Source organism: Lithobates pipiens, unplaced genomic scaffold (assembly GCF_037356315.1).
Source record: "Lithobates pipiens isolate NorthernLeopardFrog02 unplaced genomic scaffold, aLitPip1_a1.2 Scaffold_3, whole genome shotgun sequence".
Classification (NCBI taxonomy): Eukaryota; Metazoa; Chordata; class Amphibia; order Anura; family Ranidae; genus Lithobates; species Lithobates pipiens.
In genome coordinates this window covers 181,253,758-181,272,231 of record NW_027507790.1, presented here as the reverse complement: position 1 = coordinate 181,272,231, position 18,474 = coordinate 181,253,758, and the positions used below count along the sequence as shown (strand labels likewise).

The 18,474-nt window shown below is 40.2% G+C and overlaps 1 protein-coding gene across 1 annotated transcript in view; it reads left to right on the top strand.

The window, feature by feature from the left end:
* WDR41 (WD repeat domain 41) overlaps positions 1-17,854 on the top strand; it is a 60,136-nt gene extending 42,282 nt beyond the window's left edge. Inside the window, exons 7-13 of the mRNA XM_077462584.1 lie at positions 420-482; positions 5,465-5,572; positions 8,073-8,257; positions 8,987-9,108; positions 11,409-11,497; positions 12,470-12,603; positions 15,952-17,854. Of these exons, the coding sequence (XP_077318710.1) occupies positions 420-482; positions 5,465-5,572; positions 8,073-8,257; positions 8,987-9,108; positions 11,409-11,497; positions 12,470-12,603; positions 15,952-16,113 (863 nt within the window). The 3' untranslated portion in view covers positions 16,114-17,854. The remainder of the gene's footprint in view (positions 1-419; positions 483-5,464; positions 5,573-8,072; positions 8,258-8,986; positions 9,109-11,408; positions 11,498-12,469; positions 12,604-15,951) is intronic.
* The last annotated feature ends 620 nt before the right edge of the window (positions 17,855-18,474 follow it).

Sequence of the window (18,474 nt, the reverse complement as noted above, 5' to 3'; positions counted from 1 at the left end):
AGGAAAGCTCTTTTCATGCTGAGCTAATCAAAATGACCACAGCTGATCACAGTTCAAAGTCAAATGGCTTTGTGTACCATTTGAGAAGTTGATTAGCTACACCTGATTGAGTTTACAAGTCATTTTTAAAAGGGGGTGATTCTTTTTCCAAAAATTCTGTTTTTGAATGAATTTTAAATTTTTTCCTGACATGTTGGTGTTCTATCTTTAATTTGGATGCTATAAGTTCCACTGAGTAAATACAACTGGATAAAACAAAAAATGTGTATCTTAATTTCAGCCTGCAAAGCAACAAAATGTGATTGTTTTAAAAGGGTGTGAGACATTGTATATGAACAGATATAGTTTGCAATGGCAAGAAGGAATTATGTTTACTTGAATACTAAAAACGTACCACCATATTTTTTCTGTCTTTTAAGGTATTCTAGCTTTGATCGAACTGCCGAAGAATTGTGTAGCAGCAGCAATTGGAAAAGATTTGAGTAAGTTTTTGTTTATTTATTTTTTTTTTTTTTATTTCATTTCAGAACAGCTTCACATCAGTGATTAACCACTTGACAACTGGGCACTTAAAACCCCTTCCTAACCAGATAAATTTTCAACTTTTGGTGCTCTCACACTTTGAATGCCAATTACTCAGTCATGCAACACTGTACCCATATGAAATGTTGTCCTTTTTTTTCACACAAATAGAGCTTTCTTTTGGTAGTATTTAATCACCGCTATTTATTTTTATTTTTTGCGCTATAAATAAAAAAAGACTGAAAATTCGGTAAAAAAAATAATAATAATAATTTGTTTGTGTTAAAATTTATGACAGAGTGTTGGCACAGAGCAGTGCTGTGGACACTACACATCCAGCCCACAGCGCTTCTGCAATCTCTCCCCTCACACTGTACCAATCGGTACAGAGAAGGGAGGGAGAAACCGGCGTCATGACATGACACCAGTTTGTTTACAAGTGATCGCTCCGTCAAATGATGCTACCAGCGGCCGTTTACCACGATCCGTGATGCGCCGGGCCTTCTGGACCCGGCGGTCACGGATGTTTGCGGGAGTGCGCCCCAGGGGGCAGGCAAGAGCAAGATTCTGGGAGGACGTCCGTGGACGCCCACCCAGAAAAACCCGACTGTAGCTGTCTTTCGGCTATGGCCTGGTCGGCAAGTGGTTAAGGGTGTAGTAAATTAGGTTGACTTAAAGTGGAGCTATAAGTAAAACCAAAAAAAAATAAAATTTGCGAGCAGGATTTATATATATATATATATATATATATATATATATATATATATATATATATATATATATATATATATATATATATATATAATCAGGCAGGCATCAAAATACTTTTGGTAATCTAGTGTATGTGTCTTTGTGTTGCACAGATATACTTTTCTCTGATAGCTTTTAACCACTTCCCGACCGCCGCACGACGATGTACGTCGACAGAATGGCACGGGCAGGCATAAGGGCTTACATGTACGTCCTTGCCTGCCCGCGGGCCTGCGGCGGTCGGCATTCGTTCGGGAGCGATCCCGGACGAGGGGACGGCCATTCATTCATGGCCACCCCCTCGCGATCGCTCCCGACGAATGAAAATGCTCCGTGACATCACTTCCTCTCCTGTAATGTAAACACAGGAGAGGAAGTGATGTATTCTCTCCTCCGTGTCGGTATTTTTCGTTCCGACACCGAGGAGAGAGGATCGGTGAGTTGCACCAACACGACACTACACAGTAGAACATGCCAGGCACACTCACACCCCCCCGATCACCCCCCCAATTACCCCTGCCCCCCAGTCACAGTGACACCAATGTCATTTTTTTTTTTTTTTGCATTGGTGTCATTTGTGACTGTAATAACTGTTAGGGCAGTTAGGGTTAGCCCCCTTTAGTTCTAATGTACCCCCCTAACCCCCCCAATAAAGGTTTAACCCCGTGATCACCCCCCGTCGCCAGTGTCACTAAGGCTGGGTTCACATTGCAGCGGTTTGTGATTCACACTGCACTGCAGTGCAAATCACATCCGATCTCTGTGCGATTCGCGTTCAGCCATACAGATAGTATGGCTGAATTCGCATCGCACCCGCCGCAAATTCGCACGGGACCCTTTTTTTGACCCGCAGCAGAATCGGATCGCATGGGTGTTCACACCATGCGATCCGAGTTTGCAGATCGCACTGCGATATGCGAACTGATCTGGGGGTGTCATTAACATTTCACTGACACTCCCAGCAGTTCGCATAGGGCAGTGTGAACTGCCGCCGGGAGGCATGCGACGTGGCAACCCGCCACGGATTCGTGGCGTTCCCGCATCGCTCCAGTGTGAACCCAGCCTAATAAGCGATCGTTTTTCTGATTGCTGTATTAGTGTCACAGGTGACGCTAGTTAGGCAGGTAGGTATTTAGGTTCGCCGCAGCTTTTTATAGCGCCAGGGACCCCCATATACTACCGCATAAAGCCCCCTGATTGCCCCCTAGTTAACCCTTTCACCAGTGATCACCATATAACTGTTACAGGTGACGCTGGTTGGTTAGTTATTTTTTTATAGTTTCAGGGCACCCGCCATTTATTACCTAGTCTCACTAGTGTACCCCTAAATTTAGGGGTGTCTACTTTCCAAAATGGGGTCATTTGGGGGGGGTTTGTGCCATCTTGGCATTTTATGGCCTTCAAAACTGTAACGCCCTTAGAAAGCCTGAAGGCGGTGCTTGGTTTTCAGGGCCCCGTACGTGGCTAGGCTCCCAAAAAGTCCCACATATGTGGTATCCCCGTACTCAGGAGAAGCAGCAGAATTTATTTTGGGGTGTCATTTCACATATGCCCATGGCATGCGTGAGCAATATATCATTTAGTGACAACTTTGTGAAAAAAAAAATAAAAAAAAAAGTTTGTAATTTTCCCGCAACTTGTGGCAAAATATAAAATATTCCATGGACTCAAAATGCCTCTCAGCAAATAGCTTGGGGTGTCTACTTTCTAAAATGGGGTCATTTGTGGGGGTTTTGTGCCATCTTGGCATTTTATGGCCTTCAAAACTGTAATAGGTAGTGAGAAGTGAAATCAAAAATTTACGCCCTTAGAAAGCCTGAAGGCGGTGCTTGGTTTTCGGGGCCCCGTACGCGGCTAGGCTCCCAAAAAGTCCCACATATGTGGTATCCCCGTACTCAGAAGAAGCAGCAGAATTTATTTTGGGGTGTCATTTCACATATGCCCATAGCATGTGTGAGCAATATATCATTTAGTGACAACTTTGTGTAAAAAAAAAAAAAAAAAAATTTTTTTGTCATTATTCAATCACTTGAGGCAAAAAAATAAAATATTCAATGGGCTCAACATGCCACTTATCAATTTCCTTAGGGTGTCTACTTTCCAAAATGGGGTCATTTGGGGGGGTTTTGTACTGCCCTGCCATTTTAGCACCTCAAGAAATGAGATAGGCAGTCGTAAACTAAAAGCTGCGTAAATTCCAGAAAACGTACCTTAGTTTGTAGATGTGACAACTTTTGCGCAAACCAATAAATATACAATTATTGACTTTTTTTTACCAAAGACATGTGGCTGAATACATTTTGGCCTAAATGTATGACTAAAATTGAGTTTATTGGATTTTTCTAATAACAAAAAGTAGAAAATATCATTTTTTTTAAAAATTTGCGGTCTTTTTACGTTTATATCGCAAAAAATAAAATCGCAGAGGCAATCAAATACCATCAAAAGAAAGCTCTATTTGTGGGAAGAAAAGGACGCAAATTTTGTTTGGGTACAACATTGCATGACCGCGCAATTACCAGTTAAAGCAACGCAGTGCCAAATTGTAAAAAGACCTCTGGTCATTTACCAGCAAAATGGTCCGGTCTGAAAGTGGTTAATGAGTCTTTGCTCCAGTGGACTAGTGTACTGAAACGCCAACAGGCTTCTTGTATTGTATATCTCTAATGAAGCAGGGAGATCTACAGAACGCAAGAAAAATCCTAGCCCTCCTCCCTCATCCTTTACCTGACCAGTGAAAACATCCTTCTAAACCTATCCCAAGATTTCAGTGGTCTTACCTTAGCTCCAGGGGTTAGGGCTTGGTAAGATGAGCCCTTAGTAACAATGTGTCAATCACAAAAGCCTAGGCTGTTTCAACTTTAACATAAAGCACTTTTTAATGACTGTTTTTTGCCAGGACTTTTAATGATTCAAGAAGGGTGACTTTTATCATAAGAGGGACCTTCCATGCTAGCACCTCTTCATTAAAGTTCCTAATCTTTGTGTGGAAAAGCATATTTTCTAAGCATACCTGGAAAAAACAAATTTTTAGGACCCATGAGTTGCGGTAACACACACCCCAGCTCACTTATTTGTAGGTAATGTTAACTCGTAACTCACTGCTGTGTGTGTGTGTGATGCGCGGTGTCTCGCTCCTGTGTGTGTGTAATGCGCAGTGTCTCGCTCCTGTGTGTGTGTGTAATGCTTGGTGTCTTGCTCCTGTGTGTGTGTGTAATGCTTGGTGTCTCGCTCCTGTGTGTGTGTGTGTAATGCTTGGTGTCTCGCTCCTGTGTGTGTGTGTAATGCGTGGTGTCTCGCTCCTGTGTGTGTGTGTAATGCGCGGTGTCTCGCTCCTGTGTGTGTGTGTAATGCGTGGTGTCTCGCTCCTGTGTGTGTGTGTAATGCGTGGTGTCTCGCTCCTGTGTGTGTGTGTAATGCTTGGTGTCTCGCTCCTGTGTGTGTGTGTAATGCTTGGTGTCTCGCTCCTGTGTGTGTGTGTAATGCGTGGTGTCTCGCTCCTGTGTGTGTGTGTAATGCGTGGTGTCTCGCTCCTGTGTGTGTGTGTAATGCGTGGTGTCTCGCTCCTGTGTGTGTGTGTGTGTGTGTAATGTGTGGCGTCTCACTCCTGTGTGCTGCACTGGGCAGACATGCTGCAGGTCTGATTTGGGGTCTAGTATTCTTTGGCAGCCCATTCACATAAGTAGGCTACCTTAATATTGTTTGTGTCCAGTTAGGGTGCATGCATACCGCTGTGTAAAAAACTAAAAAGCAAAAAAAACAACAAAGCTTTTTTTTGTTTTCGAATCCGAATGCAGATGTATTGTTTTTAATGGGGACATGTTTACAGATGAGTAATCATCAGTATCTGTATATTATCAGTATAAAACCAAAAATCATGCACTTAGGGAGCATGTTCATATACATAGATACAGAGAGTGTGTTATGGGATTGAAACAGAACAGAAGGATAGAACTAGAATTTTATGCATTTATACACAAGCACTTTTCTGATCATTTATGCAGAAACTTTTGTGCAAGAAAAGCCACATGTATGTGAACCGGAAAATACAGATCTTATATGCTCGTGTACATGTAACCTTGTAGTAAATTTTATTTAATAATAATATGTTCTCTTACTTATAGTTAAATGTCTGGCATGACTGTTTGTACATTTGGGTAAACTTTTGTTTGTTTTTTTTTATGTCTTTTAGTAATCTTTAAAATAGGAACGTCCAAAGAATTGGATAAATGGGATATTTTTCAGATGAAATGCCTTTCAGGTCACCAGGACATTGTTCGAACTGTGATAAATGTCAACGGTTAGCATCTTTTTTTTTTTCTTTACTTTATTCTATGTACTTTCCGAAATTTTTTGTATAACTAGTGTAAGGCCTCATGTACACTGCTGCTGGTAAATGGATGTTTAGGAGCAGTTGGGCATTTTTTTCAGCTGCCCCTGAACTCTCCTCTGTTATCCTATCTGTACATGTACACAGTCGTTAAAAAGCCAAATGCCTGTAACAGCTTGTAAATGTAGTAACTCATGTTTGGCTGTGTTTCGTTTACAGGTGTTTTTAATTTTTGACAATTTTTTTAAACGCTCCTAGACACAAATGCAGCCGAACGCGGCATGCTAATGTGGCAAAACTGATGTTTTTAAACGTCTGTTACTATTTGTCAAGTTAAAACATTCAGGAGAGGCCTCATACAGACATGCAAAGCTTTAAGACACATTTTTTTTTTGTAATAAACATTATTTATATATTTATTTACAATTTATTCATTAAAAATAGTGTTCATCATACAGCAGAAGCCCAAAATTACAGGTTAGTTGTCCTTCAGCCTAGGTTCAGCCTGCGGGATTGAAATCATGCGAGTTCAGCTGAACGTGCACAATTTCATTCCAGTATGTCAGGCCGACGATTTCAGAGACATCTGTGCGGTTTCCTGAAATCGCACCTCAAATCGGCAAAATGGTACAGAAAAAAGTTGGTGTTGCACCGATTTTGGCGGTTTCATTGCGGGCAATAGCCGCTGATTTGGCATGTCAAATCATCAATGTGAACCAGGGCTCAAGAATGATTTGTTCCCACGCAAATCGGTCGTGTTAAGCTCGCCATAGTCTGTTAGAATCTCAGCCGGTTCAACAGAGACTGACTGAGATTCAAACCATGTCTGAGCAGGCTGATTGTACTCAAGTTGACTGATCGATCTAGGGCTGAAACAACTAATCGATTATGAAATTAATCGATTACCATTTTCATAATCGATTAATCGGCCAGTAACATAATGAGGTTAAAAAAAACTAAAATGAGCCCTTTATAGTACAAAGAGCAAATAATCACTACTGTAAATATTACTTTCACTGTTCTACAGTAAAAAAAAATTAACCCCTTCCAGTAGTGATTATCAGCTTTTTTTTCTACTATAAAGGGCTAATTTTAGCTTTTTTAACCCCATTATGTTACTAAACGTCTTATGCCTTGTACACACAGTCGGACATTCCAACAACAAAATCCGTCTGATTTTTTCCGATGGATTTTGTCCTAAACTGGTGTTGCATACACACGGTCGGACAAAGTTGTCGGAAAATTCGATCGCTTGGAACGTGATGACGTTTGTTCGTTACGATGGGACTTTTCCGTCAGAATTTCCGACCGTGTGTACAGGGCATTAGACCTGGTTCACATCTATGTGTTTATTAGTTAATTTACATGGTTTCCTATGGGACACATTCACATCTAAAACGGTCAGGGAATTTTAACGCAAAATGGTGCTTTATTGGTTCAATATACTTCAATGGAGAAGCTGCAGAAAAGCATGTAACGTGTTTTTGCACCAATTTGTGTTTTTTAATCTGCCCAAAAAAAATGCAAATTGCAGTAAAATCACGTGCGCAAAAATCAAAACGTACAGCAAAAAGCACTGCAGAAACAGATCAAAAGCAATATGCATAGGTGTGCACCGAGCCTTATGCTGGTCACACAGATCAATTTTCAGATGAAAATATTCAAACAAAAAATCTTTGTACTTTCAATGAATGAAAGAATTTGGTTTGAAATTTTCACTTGTTTTTAACATTCTGTTTTTAAAATGAATGTAATTTATTAACGAAAACCACATCCACTGTCTGAAAATTCCTTTGACCAAGAAGTTTTCTATTTCCAAATTTTCCTGTAACTGTGGTTGAAAATGAACGTCAATTTGACCTACTTTTTTTTTTTTTAAAGGTTATTAACCGATTAATCGAAACAACAATCGGCCAACTAATCGATTATGAAAATAATCGTTAGTTGCAGCCCTAGATCGATCAACTTGGATACAACCAGCCTGTTGAATTTTTCCACTTACAGTTACTGGCAGCGGCTATAGCTGCTAGTAGTAACCATTGTATTTTGCCAGCCGGTAATGCTCTCCGTGCATCCCCCCTCCCACCCGCTAGCAGAGTACATTAGCGCAGCAGGAGGCATTCCCCCCATCAACACAGACTGGGGGAATCGAGTGATTTTCTTTCCTTCAGCCTGTAGTGGAAGGAAAGAAAATCGTATCGTCTATGGGCCAGGTTTAGAACTATAGGAAACAATTGATTTTTGTGCATGTTCGTGCATTTTGTCTGCATTATAAATGACTGTATAATACATAGCAGTATGCCCTGTGCGAGTGAGCCATTTACTGACACTGCCTGCTATTAGTATTGTAGTTTTGAGAGCTACAGATAAGACATGTTTTTTTGTTCTGGTCACTTATTGGGCCTAAATGTTGTTTAATAGTTAATTGAAATATTTTGTGTGCCTACTGTTTTGATTTCTTATTCTGTAGAGTTGACATTTGTGAGCGGCTGTGATGCTGGGGAGCTGATTGTGTGGGATGCTTTAGACTGGTCTATCCAAGGCTGTGAAAGAAACTTCCCACACATATATGCACAGCAAGACTCTCCTCCAGAGAATAGACTGCTGCCAACACAAGAGGAGGTGTCCATACAACACCTGTCGTCTGATAGAGAGGTCTGTATTCTGTTCCTATTACAGTTCTGATGACGTGCTGTACATTTTTGGAGCATAAGTAGTTTATTTAATGTGCTGTTTTTCTTTATTCTCTCCTTTTTTAAAGCTGATCTCCGACTTTCACTGAAGTTTTAAATAGTTAATTTGGACAAAGCTGGTCTAAATGAACTATTAACTTAACTTACTGATGCAGCGGCTGTGCTGTGTGCACTGTATGAACGTTCATTATCCTCAACTACATACAGTATACAGCTCTGTGTTCTGGCAGTGGGATGAGAACTTTTCGTTGAATGCCTGAAACAAATTTAAGTCGCGCTGAGCGCTGCTCAGTCATTCACAGGAAGCTTTGCATTCTCTGAATACAAAGCTTCCTCTGATCGGCTGAGGTGGAGAGCCGGGTAGATGGTGTGACGATATCTGCGTTACACTAGTCAGAGGAAGTTTTGTATTCAATCATAGAATACGAAGCTCTCTGTGAATCACTGAGCAGAACTCAAACCGACTTGATTTTGTTCCAGGAACGGGACAGGAAGTTCTTGTGTCGCTCCTAAAACACAGTGCTGTATACTGTATGTAGTTGAGGCAGCATGCAGTTTATACAGTTCACTCAGACACTGCATCTATTAGTGAAGTAAATTGTTTGCTTGAACTAGCTTGGTCTTCACTAAAAGCAGGAAATTGACAATAATTTAATATGATTACAATAATGTATATGTTATTTCCCTGCAGTGTGTCTATGTGGCAGTGGGAAGAGGAATTTACATATACAACTTGCATACAAAGAGAGTGATTGCTTTTCAGAAGAACGCTCATGACTCCAGTATACAGCACATGGCAAACATACCAAACAGGTATCAAGTCCTAATAGCATACTACTTTTTTAATAATTGTAAATGAAAATATAATTTTACACAACTATCAGCAGCTTTGCAGATCTGTGGCTGGAAAACTGTTTTAATGCAGTATTTCTAAATGTGTTTATTCAGTGCATGCTTTCGTGTTCATTCAATGCAATGCAGCGGCTGGCTGAGATCAGCACAGTGATGATGCACCAATCTCTGTGCATCACATTGTTTCCCTTTTCTTTTCTTTTTTTGTCACACAGACATCTGAAATAGTTGGCTTGTCAACCATGCAATGTGAGGCAGTGAATTGCTGTGCACTGCGTTGCGCTGAAAACAAATACTGCATGCAGCACTTTTTTTTTGTGCACTTTGCCCACACACCACTCCCATGTGCTGGTCTGAACCGAGCACATAGGGAGACAAGGCATTTTCCCTTGTAATTCGTAGGACTTTGGAATAGCCACCTAACACCGTATCACCACATCTGTTGTGACCTTACCCTAAAAGTAGATTTTCTGCCTAACATTAAAAGGGTAAACCCTCAAGTTTTTTCACCTTTAATGCATTCTATGCATTAAGGTGAAAAAACTCCTGCACCCCCCCCCCTTTTACTTACCTGAACCAGCCGACAGGGATGAGCACAGAATCTCCAGCCACCTCATTGGATAGATTGATAGCAGTGCAGGCATTGGCTGCCACTGCCGTCCACCATCAAATCCAGTGACACAAGAGCTGGAGGGCGGGGCTGAATCCTGTTGTCTGTGTCAATGGACACAGCAGCAGGACTCAGGAGTGTGCCCGCATGGGTGCCCCCTTGGAACGCTAGAAGAGCTGTTGTGGGGCCCCAGAAGAGGAGGACTGAGGCTACTCTGTGCAAAACCTTTGCACAGAGAAGGTAAGTATACAAAGTTTGTTGTGTTTTTTTTTAATTTTTTTTATGAACCTTTACAACCCCTTTAAGTAGCCTGAAAGCTGTATTAAACCCCAAAGCAAACATATATTATATTGCAGCTTACCAATTCTTAGGTGTGGTGGCTGCATTTATTTTCTATTATAGGCTTTCTTCCTTCTATTTTTTATCTGGTGATCCGGCCTGTAAGTTTGTTTTTCAATAGAACAAGCTCTCCAGTGGAATGTACCAATTACAGAGATTGGATAAACCATATAACTCTAACAGGGGTACTTAAATTTATCAGCTTTTATTTATTTATGTAAAGCCTTTATCCCAAAAGGAGAAACACTGCTCTAAGTTCTTATAGTGTGAGCTTGAGTAAGGCTTCAATTTGTTAGTGTATTTAAATCCGCTAGTTCATCTAGCACTCCATCCCCCTAGACTGACAATGCTGCTGTCCAAAGGTGCCCCATGTGCTCCTAAATCCAGGGTGGAGGCACTCAAAAACTGGAATGTAACTGGCCAGAAAACACAGAGGGGAGGTTAAAAAGAGGAAACTGATGCAACTATCACATCTAATGATTGATAAGCTGCAAAATATGACATTTTTAGTTTTGGGTTCAATACTAGTAAAAATGTACTACTAAAAAAATATAAAAAATGTCCACTTACATGATCCAGTTCCTCTGTGTCAGCCAGCGGTGGCTGCAGGGGAGAGGAGGGCAAGCTGACAATGGCTGGGACATAGAAGCATATGGTTGCATCACAACTCTCATGAATTCCTAGCTGTTGTCAAAAATAACAAACCTCTTATATTTATCTGCTCTGTGCAATGGTTTTGCACAGAGTAGCCCTGAACCCCTTCTACTTGGGGTTCCCGCTGGCGCTTTTAGCTCCTCCTCTTCCTTGTGTGCCCCCATAACAAGCCACTTGCTATTGGGGCACACCCGTGGGCTCAATCCAGAGAAGGGCTGTGTTCTTCTATTGACACACATAGCGCGGCTCAGTCCCACCCCCAGCTCTCTGCTCACATGATTTGATTGACAGCAGCTGGAGCCAATGGCTCGCACTGCTGCCTCTGTGAACAGAGAGAGAGGAGAAAGCTGCTGGAGATGGGCACAGCGCTGGATTGAGACCGGGCTCAGGTAAGTATACAGAGGTAAGGAGTGGTACAAACACTGGGACATTTTTTACCTTAATGCAGGGAATGCAAACAAATGTGAAGAAAAAAAATGTCCAGGCTTTACAACCAATTTATTAACTTGAGTTAGTAAAATGTATTACTTTAACTACAAACTTTTTGCACAGCTTTTGTGAAATACTATTTTCACTTTGGCAAGATTAATAATTTTAGTTAACTTCTAGAAAATGTATATACAGTAAATAGTTGTATTTATAGTGTTGCTTCATCCAGGCAGCTCGTTTCATGTTCAGAAGATGGCAGTGTTCGTATTTGGGAGTTGAGATCAAAACCCCAGCTCCAGGCAGAGTCTGTGCCAGCAGGTATGTAGTGATGGTTAACTACTAATTATGATGGTAGTATTAAAGTTATTTATTTATTTAAAATTCTTTATAACAGAAACTGTATCACCATTCCAGAAAACAAAGGACAAATCACGTCCACTTGCAATTCAAACAATAGTGTAAAGTATTCATAAGGCCCACATTATTTATGGCAGTTGTAGTTTTCACTGGCTGATATAGCAGTGCTGTTTTTGAGTGCAAGTCGTATTCTATGTGGGAAAAGATATGGCCAAACAAAAAAAGGAGATCACTACATGGCGCTTTTGTTTTTCTATTTCCCACACACTGGTCCATTATACCCCTGCACCATATCCCACGCCATCACTTTCGCCACCATATATTCATGTATAGGTAGCCAGCTCCTTTTTTCCTTGTTTTCTGTGAATGATTTCTTCAGCAGATCTCCTATAATGCATGATCTGTACGAGATCTGCCATGGTTTATTACTGTCTATACATTGCCATAATGCAACATGAGCAGAAGTACATCAGCCAACACTTTTTTGTTGCTGAAAAGATGGCAATATATATACAAAAAGGCCTTTTTTCCAAGAGTTCACAAAATCTTGGGGGATAGTACAGTTTGAACTCCATGGAAGGCAGTGGTGGCATAAACTTCCCAGTGGGCACTGGCCACCTTACTAGTGTCTCAAAAAGAATTTATATCAAAGTAATATACATTAAACAGAAGCTTTCAATGTGTTTTAAATTCAGTCTGCAGATCTACATTCATGTGTTTTTTTTGTTTTTGTTTTTTTTATTGTTGTTTTTTTTTGGGGGGGGGGGGGGGGGGGTCTCCACTTTAATAGAGAAAAGGTTTTATTGGTAAAGGTTGTTGAGCGTTGATCCACAGCTGTATATGGCTTGCCATTTCCCATATTCACTGACTTGAATGTTTTCTTTTATTATAAAGAATTAATAGGTTGAAAATGCTAAATGCTTTTTTTTCCAGGTTTTTTCACTATGTGGGGCTTTGGAAAAGGCAATAAGCAGTCCAATCAAATGGTGAAGAAGATGAATGAAAATGGCATTGTAGCTTCCTTGGAGCTGATTGGAGATTTGATTGGACATTCTTCTGCTGTACAGGTAAAGGTTGTGGTTTCTGTGCAGGTATACGTCAAGAAAATATGTTTCATTAAGCAGTGCTATGTGTAATAGTTTGCTGGGGAAAAAAATAGAAATCTTGTGTGTGCCTTATTATCACTGCTTTTCTCAGCAGTGGCTGAGTATTCTGCTTATGCCATATACACACGATCGGAATTATGGTCGGAAAAAGGTCTGATGGTTTTCCCGGCGGAATTCCGCTCGAGCTGTCTTGCCTACACATGGTCACACCAAATTCCGACCGCCAAGAACACGGTGACGTACAACACGTACGACGGGACTAGAAAAAGGAAGATCAATAGCCAGTAGTAGAGGTCGACCGATATGGGTTTTTCTCTGGCCGATGCCGATATTTAGAAATCATGGCGGCCGATAGCCGATATATGATGCAGATTTTTTTTGGGCTGATATGTTAGGCCGATTTTATTTTATTTATTTATTTTTTTCCTTTTTTATTATTATTTTTTTTTTTTTAATCCCCCTTGATCTAACACACCTTTCCCACTGGGGCGTTTTTCGGGCGCTTTTGGGCTAAAAATAGGGCCTGTAAAGTGCCTGCAAAATGGCTCCCCTGCAGTCTGTGTGAAAGACAGAGTGCTTTCACACGGAGGCGATGCGCTGGCAGGATCTTAAAAAAAAAAGTCCTGCAAGCAGCACGTTTGGAGTGGTGTATACCGCTCCTCCACCACTCCTGCCCATTGATATGAATGGGCACCACTGCCGAAGCGCATGCAATGCGATTTGGCAGCAGTGCTTCATGGGCGCATTTAACCTCTTCCTTGGCCGCTAGCTGGGTTATATGTGCCCCACTAGCAGCCAAATAGCACCGCTAAAATGATGGTAAAGAGCCGCTAAAACTTGCGTTTTACCATCAACACCTGCCCAGTGTGAAAGCAGCCTTCATAAGTGATACAGAAAATTTCTTACATTTAAACATTTATTAAACAAAACAAACCTCCAATCAGTTTACTTGTATGTATGATTTAGATAAAAAAAAAAAAACTATATATTAAATAAAAACAGGTAGTCAAAACTTTTGGACGAAAAAAAAAAAAACGGGCTAACTTTACTGTTTTTATTTTATTTTTATTTTTTATATAGTGTATTTTTTTCCCCAAAAAAATGCATTTGAAAGACCTCTGTGCAAATGCCGTGTGACATTAAATATTGCAACAACCGCTATTTTATTCCCTAGGATCTCTGCTAAAAAATCATAATTTTTTGGGGGGTCTAAGTGATTTTCTGGCAGAAAATACAGGATTTTTACTTGTAAGCAACAAGTGTCAGAAAAGATTTAGTCTTTAAATGGTTAAACTGAGAACTTCTACACTGAGATGACTTCATTCATTCAAATGTAAACATTGTATCTTTCTGTTCTTTTCTTGGCAGCCTGCCCAGAGAGGAGGAAAGACGTTTCTATGACGACTCAGCAACTTACACTGACTTCTATTACAGAAGTCATTTCAAAGTCCCCCTGTAGTTCTAAATCTGCTTTTTATCAGCACAATCGGCCGGAGCCGATTATTTAAAAAACAGCAAATATTGGCCGATATATCGGTCGACCTCTAGCCAGTAGCTTCCATCTCGTATTTGAATCTGAGCATGCGTGAGTTTTTGCGTGTCGGAATTACGGAAATGCACACGATCGGAATTTCCGTCGGGAAAATTGAGAACCTGCTCTCAAATTTTTGCTGGTGGGAATTCGGCCAGCTAAATTCCGATGGAGCATACACACGGCCACATTTTCAGATGAAAAGCTCTCATCCGATTTTTTTCTGGCCGAAATTCCGATCATGTTTACACGGCCTTAGACTGCTGAGGTGGCCATACTGTAGATGGATCAAAATTCGATCAGTTCAGCAAGGTCCAGCCACATTTGTATCCAGGTGTGGTTACTGCAATTAAACAGAAGTCGCTCTATGGATGGACTCCCGTTCAACCACCCCGTCGGATAAAAGCTGTTTGATCAGCTGCTGCAGCGCTGATCTGTGTATTCTGACAATAGGGGAGTCTCCTCACTATAAGAATACAATAGCACAGTGGAAGGATTCCCCATTTCCACTTGAATATGTGGATGGGGAATTGGCTTAGTTGTTCCTGTTCTGCCCACTGGGAGAATGAAAAACCTGAACCATGTATGACCATTGTTGGCCTAAAATGGGTCTAAGGCTTGGTTTACACCTATACAGTTTGCTTTTAGTAATTTCTGCAGTGCTTTTTGCTGTGAGTTTTTGCAGACGTGATTTTGCCGCGATATGCATTTTGCATTTTTTATGCTTTTTTTTTTTTTTTTTTGGCCAATTTGTTGAGCAAATTAAAAACCCAAATCGAAGTAAAATTGCAGCAAAAATGCACTACATGCTTTTCTGCAGCTCATCTATTGAACCAAAAAAAGCACTGTTTTGTATTTAAAAGAGTTCCTGACCCTTTCCATAAATGCAGTGGCTAAAAAAAAAGCCTATATGTGAATGTGTGCCATAGGAAACCATGTTAAATGAATTGTAGTGAATTTCTGCAAAAAGCACCAAAAAACATATAGGTGTGAGCTGAAACTTAGGGTGACCATACACACTGCAATCTGATTATACAATCTCATTTAAATTTAACAAAACCTCTACAATTCAATCAATTTCTATCCAGTTGCACAGGCCCTTATGTTACATAGTTTGTATATCGAAAAGGGAGATTGTACATTTAGATTGTATAGTGTATGTTTAGCTTTAACGAGTTCATCTTGCCCATCGTCCAGTATCTTGTTTCTTCTAATGGACTTGATGTTTGCTATACATGTTTATAGGAATGTAAACCCCACTAGGAGGTGCAGGCCAAATGCACTAGTCACTGAATTCGCAAAAGCTCAAGTGATGTGAAGCCATTGACACAATCCCCCATAAAAAATATATCTTAAAAAAAAAAAAAAATACTAAAGAGCACAAACACAGTATTTTGCTTTTGTTTTGTTTGTTTTTTTTAAAATGTTCCCCAACCTGTGCCTATTTCATCGTTTGTGAAAAAAGAAAGCACACCTTTTCGGTCAGACTTTTTCAGTCCAACTTTTTTATTTTTTTTTTTTTTTAAGAACTTTTGCAACAGATTCAAAAAAAAAGGTTTGAAAACTGTATACGGTGAAGCACGATGCCAGACATACTTAATACATTTTAGCTTTACACACTTTAGATCTCTCCCAGAGCTTGTACAAATGCTCCTAGGTAACAAGTATGCAGCTTCGACAACGTACCACTGTGTATCCAGCTTTATACAGACTGCCTGTATAGTAGATTACCTATCTAGATTTTATTTGCGTAACTAGTTCATATTTTGCTTTTATAGATGTTCCTGTATTTTCAAGATCATGGTCTAGTCACATGCTCAGCAGACCAGCTCATCATCCTGTGGAAAGAAGGAAAGCGGGAATCCAGATTACGTAGTCTTTTACTTTTTCAGAAATTAGAGCAGAATGGAGATTTGCAGCTTAGATATTCCCCCCACTAACCCATTTATTTATGATAACACAAACATGTTGTATATTGGTTCATGCTGAACAAATGATTGCAGATTATGGAGCTAATATATGTTTTTTTATGTTTAACACCTGTACTGGCAATGAAAAGAAAACGCATAACTGCTATTTTAATTGCATTGAGCCACGTGTGGGACTTTTATCATCACTAAAAGCCCAATTGACAAAGAAGATTCAGCGGGGAAGTTAGGCCTAATTATGATAATGACCTAGCTTCAAGGAAAAGCACACATGAGGTTTTTGCCTAACCAATATCTTGGCATCTTGTGGTGTGTGTGTGTGCTTGGGCCTGACTCTACTGTTAAAGGTTCAGAATACCCGACCGGTTTGCGTTAAAGCTGGGCAGGAATGCAATTTTTGTGCCTGGTTTACGAGAATACAAAATTTAGAACAAAAGCTGACCAAAGAAATTTGTCATGTTTAACAGGGACCCACAGAATTCCCATCCATCTATGGCTGTGCCTGTTTGACAGAATCGATCCCTAGATAAAATTTTGCCAGCTGCAGCAGCTGATCAGTGTATTCTGACTGCCGGGAGTACCGCTTTTGAGAATACAGTGTCCACTCACTTGTGTGGATGGAGGAGTTAATGTTTATGTTAATTTTATTTTATTTTGTTCAGCTCATTGGCTGAATGCAAAAAAAAAAAGAAAAGATGTATGGCCAGCTTTACATTTATGTGAGCTTCGGTATCATAGCTGACCACATGTGCAACACCATGGCAACTGCAGATCTAAATAGAGGCTATGATGGCCCACTGTTTGGCCGTAAAGGATAGGTGGGGTTAGTTCTACTTTAAGGTGGACGTGGCATACTCAACTGACTCTGCCTGGGAAAACTGCCAAATATCCTTTTGCTGGATCACGTTGCCTACATGGCATTGAATAAAACTTGAAATATCTTCTGTATAGGTATGGATACTTTGGTGTAAATCATTTCTTAGATTTTTAGGATATCATTTACATAATGTAGCTTTTTTTGTTTTAGCTTTTTAGTCCTCTAAAGTGATACTAAAGTCTTTTTTTTGTTTGTTTTGTTTTGTTAAACATATCAAAAACATGTTGTACTTACCTGCTCTGTGCAGTGGTTTTGCACAGAGCAGCCCAGATCCTCCTCTTCTTGGGTCCCTCTTTGGTGCTCCTCGCCCCTCCCTCCTGTTGAGGGCCCCCACAGCAAGCAGCTTTCTATGGGGCACCTGAGCCGAACTGCAGCTAGTTGTGTCCACTCAGGGGCCCAGCCTGCCCCCTTTCTTTCCTCATTGGCTGACTGACTTTGTTTGACCGCAGTGGGAGCCAATGGTGCCATGCTGCTGTCTCAGTCAATGAGGAGGGGTGCAACATCGCTGAATCTAGATGGGGCTCAGGTAAGTATTAGGGGGGCTGAGGGGAGCTTCTGCATACAGAAGTTTTTTTATCTTAATGCATAGAATGCATTAAGATAAAAAAAAAAACTACTGCCTTTACAACCACTTTAAGTGTTGGCATTTGTATCATTTTACAAAGAAAAAAAAATGTTTTATTTCCATTTAAATTTTATATGAATGGATCCATATTACTGCTTTGATCTTACCAGCAATGTGTCTGCGTACAGAACAATTTACTACTGATTTGTTTCTATCCAAATAACAATTATTCACAATAGTATTTGCCAAACTGGTTAATTAAATAATTATGAAGTGCAGCAAATGAAGATGTTAATTATGTGGTGTATAGATGAAGCAAAAAAGAGATTATTTGAATTTGATTATTTAATTTATACAGAGCATTTTCTCCTCTTTGTGGTTCTTGTGTAATCAGAGGCCCTTGCACTAATATTTTATTTTTTGTTCTTTTTTTATTTATCTTCAGTTATTTATTTTAGCGGACAAAGACTGCTGAGACGTTAGTTTTGTTTTCTTCTAGAACAGGGTTGTTAGGTAGTTCTACCTTTTAGAGAGCTCCATGGATATAAAAGAGGAACTTCAACCTCAGTGGCAGGGTCCATCTGGCCCCTTCCCTAAGAATCTGCATACATATATGAAATGTGTGCATACTGTTCCTCTCCCAAAGGTACTTTTATGCAGCTTTATAGGGAGAAGAGAGGGGGTACCTAAAATGAACGCGCCACTCAGGTGGAAGGGCCACTTTAAATGTTATTGGTTTCTACGGTGAGCTAGTTAAAGTTCATGCCAATCCCTAGCATTTTAGGGAGTTTTTTTCATACCACCTAGTGGCCATACATGGCTATAGTCCTATTTATATAAGCTGGAAAGGGAAATGTATGTTCTGCAGTGTATTCTGAAGTATTTTTCTTGCCATATTGTAATATTAAGTGTAATTTTCTAAATATGTAAG